This window comes from Oncorhynchus nerka, linkage group LG3 (genome assembly GCF_034236695.1).
Source record: "Oncorhynchus nerka isolate Pitt River linkage group LG3, Oner_Uvic_2.0, whole genome shotgun sequence".
NCBI classification, from domain to species: Eukaryota; Metazoa; Chordata; class Actinopteri; order Salmoniformes; family Salmonidae; genus Oncorhynchus; species Oncorhynchus nerka.
Genome location: NC_088398.1, coordinates 24,378,974 through 24,385,873, shown reverse-complemented (window position 1 = coordinate 24,385,873; position 6,900 = coordinate 24,378,974). Strand labels below are relative to the sequence as shown.

General features: G+C 42.2%; 1 protein-coding gene across 2 annotated transcripts; it reads right to left on the bottom strand.

The window, feature by feature from the left end:
• Positions 1-2,280: 2,280 nt before the first annotated feature.
• Positions 2,281-6,461, bottom strand: LOC115105374 (serine/arginine-rich splicing factor 10-like). 2 transcript variants are annotated; one of them, XM_029627352.2, is made up of 7 exons: positions 6,269-6,461; positions 5,194-5,351; positions 4,934-5,038; positions 3,879-3,982; positions 3,420-3,603; positions 3,240-3,290; positions 2,281-3,062 (listed from the first exon to the last, which is right to left on the bottom strand). In XM_029627352.2, exons 2-7 carry the CDS (start codon positions 5,220-5,222, stop codon positions 2,834-2,836), a joined length of 702 nt encoding a protein of 233 aa, XP_029483212.1. In that variant the 5' UTR covers positions 5,223-5,351; positions 6,269-6,461; the 3' UTR covers positions 2,281-2,833. The 2 variants fall into 2 exon arrangements, with proteins under 2 accessions (XP_029483212.1, XP_029483203.1); XM_029627343.2 differs by lacking the exon at positions 5,194-5,351 and having other exon boundaries at positions 6,269-6,460.
• Between the last annotated feature and the right edge of the window lie 439 nt (positions 6,462-6,900).

The following is a 6,900-nucleotide window of genomic DNA, read 5'->3' as shown; positions in this document are numbered from 1 at the left end:
TAGGGTATTTTATACATCACACTCTCCGGGGGTGTTTCGAGGTAGTTAGGATATGCAAAAAAAAACTAATTTCCAATTCACACATGCGTACTAATATACACTTGTACATATGTGAAATAGGACTCATTTAAGCACCCACCCGTGCGCATTGACCAACATTTATCCATTCTAATATGGTGTCCGTTCTCCACGGATCAGTCTGGCCTCGACCTAAATGATCAGTAACAATTTAACAGGGACAGTGTTTTAGACGTTTCAAACAAACAATTTGTGGTGGGCCGGGATCATAATTAATCATTTGGAATGATATATTGTTTGATATTGATGCCAGCAAGGCTTTTTAAATTGGGTTATTCTTCCTGTTAATCTATATCGCTATGTAAAGCACACGACTGTTCGTGCAGGCACAAAACCCTCACAGACCTCTTAGCAGCCTGCTGATGGGCCATCAACTGGATCTGATTTCGCATTGTATTCAAGCTGGTTGGGTAGGTTTATGCTAGAACATTCACACCTGGCCCAAAAGGCAATCCATAAGCAGTTATCTGGACTTCAGAGCCGTGGAAGGGAACAGAAAAGTTAACGTTCACTCGGTTGCAAATTGCAATGTATTTGATACAAACCGATAACAATATCAAATGGAAAAATGCAATTTATAGATTTTCCATAATGGTGCTCATCACTAGTAAATACACTATATATAGAAAAGTATGTGGATACCCATTCAAATGAGTGGATTTGTTTATTTCAGCCACACCCGTTGCTGACAGGTGTATAAAATTGAGCACACATCCATGCAATCTCCATAGACAAACACTATTGTGAAGTGGAAACGTCTAGAGGTGCTGAAGCACATCTGTCCTATGTTCCAAAATCTCTGGAAGCAATGTCAGCACAAGAACTGTTCGTTGGGAGCTTCATGAAATGGGTTTCCATGGCCGAGCAACCACACACAAGCCTAAGATCACCATGCGCAATGCCAAGTGTCTGCTGAAATGATAACGTTCTCTGGAGTGACGAATCATGTTTCACCATTTGGCAGTCCGGACAAATCTGGATTTGTCGGATGCCAGTTGATGCGAACTGCCAACTGTAAGGTTTGGTGGAGGAATAATGGTTCTGGCTAGGTCCCCTTAACTCCAGTGATGGAAAATCCTAACGCTACAGCATACAATGACATTCGAGACGAGTCTGTGCTTCCAACTTTGTGGCAACAGTTTGGGGAAGGCACTTTCCCATTCCAGCATGACAATGCTCCCTTGCACAAAGCAAGATCCATACAGAAATGTTTTTTCCGAGGTGTCGATGAAGAACTTGACTGGCCTGCAGAGCCCTGACCTCAACACCATCAAACCTGGGGATGAATTGCAACGCTGACTGCGATCCGGGCCTAATCACCCAACACTACGAATGCTCGTGGCTGAATGGAAGCAAGTACCCACAGCAATCTTCCAAAATCTAGTGAAAAGTCTTCCCATAAGAGTGGCGGCTGTTATAGCAGCAATGGAAGGGCGACCAACTCCATAATTTTCTAATGAGATGATCGACGAGCAGGTGTCTACATAGTTTGTCTTATTACACACACAAACAAATATTACCAATAAGGTACATTAAAAGTTAAGGTAAAAAGTCAGATGTTGAACAGAATTAAACGTGTCTACAATACCCATTGGCCAGTTTATTAGGTACACCAGGCCACACACATTTTTTCTTTATATTGCTCCCACAGACCGTGAGTCACATAACTTTGGCTTGCTATATAAAGCATACAGGCATTGAGAAATTGTTAAATTGAAAGTTAGAAGAAAACAAGAGTGACCTAAGCGACGCAGAACGGCATCTCAGAACGCACAACTTGTTGATGCTTGTCACCGATGGGCTATTGCAGCAGACAACCACACCGGGTTCCACTCCTATAAGTTAAACACAATAAGAAGCGGCTCCAGTGAGCACACAATCACCAATACTGGACAACAGAGTAGAAAAACCATCACCTGGAAAAATGACCGCGAGTTCAGTTTACTCAAGAGCATCTTTGGAACGGCCGTTTGCAGTAGGAACGTACCGCCCGCCGTCCAATCTGCGTGATGCCATTGCACCAGCATGGTCCATTATCGTTGTGGAACACTTGACACCATGTAGAATAGCCCAAAGAATAATGGCTGTTCTGGAGGCGGGGGGGCCCTGGTAATAGATAAGTGTACCTAACAAACTGTCCGGTGTCTCGCCCATACTTTCAAGGGAGCGATATCTTTGTACAACCCAAATGATTGAGAAAAGTTAAAAGTAAACATGTTTAATCCACAGAGAAAACACTGCTGCAAGAATTTAACAAACAAAATAAAAACAGATTTAAAAAAATGCAGACTTTAGTTACATCAAATGTACAAAGATAATAGCAGTAAACTTGATGGCTAGATATCACTGCAAACTCCAGATGGATAACTTGTTCTCTTATGAATGGGTTTTTGCACTCAACTTCTATAGCCAGAGGTTAATACCTGTTAGCTCAAAACAAGCAGTACCATGACATTTCATAGTTGACCAATTCTTATGCGCTGAACTTAATTCCATTGGGTTCTCAAATAATAGAATTAAACAGATATGAAGGTAAAATAAAAACAGCCAATTTTCTTTAGAGGTGAATGAAACTGAACTAACAAAAATGACTATCCATCTGTAAGGGCAACCAGCTCTGTTGAATGGTATCAGCCCAGAGATATCATGATAACTCAACTAATGAACCGAGGTGGGGTGTAATAACCACTCACTAGATACCATATTCAAAAACATCTTTAGCTTCAGAATAACAGGGTTTGAGGGTGGTGGGGTCCTAGGATCTGGAGCGAGATCGGGACACAGATCTCGAGTAGGAGCGTCGACAGGCCTGTTTCTGGGAGCCAGAAGAGGTGTGGAAGTCCTTGACGGGGCTGGGGGATTTGGACTGGGACTTTGTGTCTTTGGGCCTGGATCTGGGATGAGAGGGGGAGCGGGAGGCGGAGCGGTTACGAGACGGGGGTGCGTGGTGCATCCTGTGGTGTTCACGTGGAGGGCCCCTGTACCTGGTAGAAAAAAGGAAGATGGGATATGAACAGGACAATCAGTCAACACACGAATGAATACACCGACTTGACAAATGGTGTTCTGAAAACACATAGGCCTATGCAGTATAAATGCAATCTTATTGCACTGTGCCGTGTTAGCTAAGTCAGAATACGGAGTCGTATACATTGGTCTACCTGTTATTTTCATGGCTTCTGCTTCGCCTGTGCCTGCCATTTGACCGAGAGCTGTAGAGAGAAAAGTGAAAGTAAGAACCAGTTTGCATACAAAGGCATTTCGGTCTGCAATGAATGCCCCTTGGGAAGATGACTTGACAAGTGAAACAGTGGTTTCGTTTCAGTGTCAGAGGAACTCACTCTCTGGGGCTCTCTGACCTCCGAGGACGGCGGTCGCAGGAAGGGCTGCGCGACCGGTGCCTTTCGTAGCTGCGACTGCGTCTGCGTCGGCCATCGCCGCGTTCGTAGTCGTCGTAGCGGGAGAAGGAGCTGCTGCGGGACCCTCTGCGAGGAGAGCTCTCCTTAGTCTTCATCTGGTTGGGGGCTGGAGGGACAAGAGTCATTCAAATTAAATACTGGGCACAAGGAGTTGAGCAAGAAGGGTTTTAATTATAATTTTGCATGCAGGTTGGCAATGATTTCACTAGTCTGAGACTCAAGTCAAGATATTACCGCTAAAAGTGATGTAGGCTTAGTTAGACTCTCCTTAGATTCTTGGGTAAACTGTTCCGACAGTGAAACTTACAATTCACGTTGAATTGATTGGTAGGTAGTAAATAGTGCACTCATACAGGGCACCTAAATAAAACCCATTCTTACTTTTTCGGTCACCCTGTGCAAACTGGATCTCGATCTGTCGACCACACACCCACTTGTGGTCCAGGTTGTGGAGGGCATCCTCTGCATCTCGCACGTCCTCGAATGTGCTACAGACTGTTAAGGCTTTTTACTTTTACTTGTGGAAAGGGAATGGGGAGACATGTACTTTAATTAAGTAAAGAGGCTGGGACCTTCAATTGTTCAGTCAATTGTGTGCCAACAATTGTGTGCCAACATGGGATAATAGTAACCTAAAAGATTAAAAACAACATGAAGCTGAAACTTCTTTTCAAATTTCGGGGAGGTAAATGAGAACAAAGGCTATACAAATGCAACATTGAAATCTTATTTCAGTAAACTTGTATACACTTAAAGGTATCATACAGATATGATTTTCTTGCTCTTTTGTACAGAGAACAAACACACAGAACAAAATATTTGGAGGTGAAGAGCAAGGCTTCTATTTGGTAGGATACAAAACATTAAGCGTGTTACCTTTAACATGCTTGACCTTTGAGCTTCACCTTGACCATAACGCTCTAACTGCTTGGCAGAAGAACTTGATTTCTGGCTTGTCTTATCCCAATACATCCTGTTATTTTCTTCGGCAGACAAATGGAAGCCTTCATGCTCTCTTTTCTCCTCCTTGCATCTTCATGCTTTAACTTTGCTCGGTGTTCTTTTCCCACTATTTCGTGTCGCCCGAAATCATTGTAGTCCCTTTGGCTTGAAGCTACTCTACACCAGCCTTTACATTCTTCGTTGGGGTTTCTCCAGAACTGCATGTCTAACATTTCTAGGGTAACAGAAGCAATTTATTTAAGAGAGGAAATGTTGATTAATGTCTGTACACATTTTACTATGTTTGAATGTTAATGTTCCCCTCCCATGAACCAGTATAGCCTATTTTTATGACAAATATACAATAATTACTTCAAAACAGTAGGCAAACTCAAGACGTGTGACATCGTCAATATGACCCCCACGTGTGAATAATAATAATGCCCCGAATGAAAGACATGTTCATTAATACATTACATCAGGAGAAAGGATATTGAATGTAAGCAAATCCTCTTGGTCGCCGTGTAGAGAAGTCAAGTGGAATGTAGACATCTACAATAGGCCCATAACGACCAAATTCACGGCGTAGTTCCTCTGGCCTAAAGTGTTATGAAATGACATGACATTTAGTGTAATGGCCAGTAAAGTACAACCCTTTTAGGCAAATATTAAACCAGTGTGATTCGAAGTTCAAACCTGCAACTGTGGCCAATAAGAGAACCTTCCGATTCAACTAAATTGGCTTAATACTTACCATAGAAATGTGGGTATAAAATGTGACATCGGACAAGAGGTATTTCATGCACTACAAGCCAGGTAGATGGTAGCCTGAGTGCCAGTCTGTCTGTGCCATCATGCCAACTCCTGTCACTCATTGTCATGTTTGGCATGCATGCAAGTTAAGCCCAGGTACTGGTTCTCCATGATATGGAGTTGGCAAAAGAGCAGAAACAGACAGTCAACCAGTGATGTAAAGTACTTAAGTAGTACTTTATTTTTACTTAAGTAGTTTTTGGGGGTATTTATATTTTTACATCACTACATTCTTGAAAATGTATTTTTTACTTTTTCCCTGACACCCAAAAGTACTAGTTACATTTTGAATGCTTAAGCAGGACAAGAAAACCCCTGGTCATCCCTTATGGCATCTGATCTGACAGACTCACTAAACACAAATGCTTTGTAAATTATGCCTGAGTTTCTGTGCCCCCCTTGCTATCCGTAAATTAAAAAAGATAAAAATTGTGCCGTCTGGTTCTTAATATAAAGATGTATATTTATACTTTTAATGCTTACTATTTATGGAATTACATTTCCTTTTGATACTTAAGTATATTTAAAACCTATTAAAAAAAGGTTTTACTCAAGTTGGATTTTACTGGGTGACTAGAGTCGTTTTCTATTGAGGTATATTTACTTTTACTATGACAACTGGGTCATTTTTTTTCCACCACTGCCGGCAACCTGGCAGATAGATGGATGGCCAGCTAAATCGGGTTATTCATAGTTGGTTCAAACAACTCTCCTGTTTTTGTGCACACCACTATATTTGGTGCAAACTCATGTGCAGCCTAGCAGACATGCTAACGTTAGCTTGCTAAGCTTTGTATCAAAGCTATAAGTAGATCAGCGAACTTTTTCAGATAACGTTAGTTGGATAGCTAAACTAGTTTAATTTTGTATATGGTGAAAAACGTTAAGGCAACAGACAACACTTAGCTACACGTTTTCATTGTAAATGCTAGCTAGCTAAAATCAGTAAACAACAGTTTAGCCACCTAGCTAACGTAGCTGTACCTCGCACGCCCGAATGATTCGATCATAGCTACCTGGATTCGTCGGAGATGTTTCTAATGAAGAGTGATGGGTTAGGTGGTCTCATGTACCTAGCCATTGTAAAATATTGTTATTACGGTTGAAATTTCCAATCTAATTTAATATCAGTAAATTATAGGACTTGTTCTAGCTGTAGCAAAAAGCAGCGAGGTAGTCTCATCAATTGGCAAACAGAGGCCAGCGCGCAGGCTCAAATACCATTATTTTAGCCCAGCCCACCAGGGGTGGCCTGGGCATCTGGTATTTTGGGCAAGGAGTGTTTAGATGTTAAATGATGAGTATCCACGGCCGGCCCGCTAATTAGGCAAGATTAGGGCGAGTGGGCACTGCATTTCAGTGCAAGAAGCGTCACTGCAGTCCCTGGTTCGAATCCAGGCTGGATCACATCCCGCCGTGATTGGGAGTCCCATAGGGCAGCGACACTTGGCCCAGCGTCGTCCGGGTTTGGCCGTCATTGTAAATAAGAATTTGTTCTTAACTGACTTGCCTAGTTAAAAAGGTTCAATAATAAAGACTATACACAACCTCACATAGGGTGTGTTCTTAAATTCAACCTGGAGTGCCAGAGGTGCTCAGAGTCCGCTCTGGGCATTTGTAAATTCAGACTTTTGTCAGATTCTCCGAA

Excerpts from the sequence above, each read along its gene's own strand:
- LOC115105374 (XM_029627343.2), bottom strand. The coding sequence starts at position 6,333 with ATGGCTAGGTACATGAGACCACCTAACCCATCACTCTTCATTAGAAAC. Across the intron at positions 3,604-3,878 it reads TGCACAGGGTGACCGAAAAA|CCCCCAACCAGATGAAGACT; the intron begins GTAAGAATGGGT and ends TTGTCCCTCCAG. Across the intron at positions 3,063-3,239 it reads AGAAGCCATGAAAATAACAG|GTACAGGGGCCCTCCACGTG; the intron begins GTAGACCAATGT and ends TTTTTCTACCAG.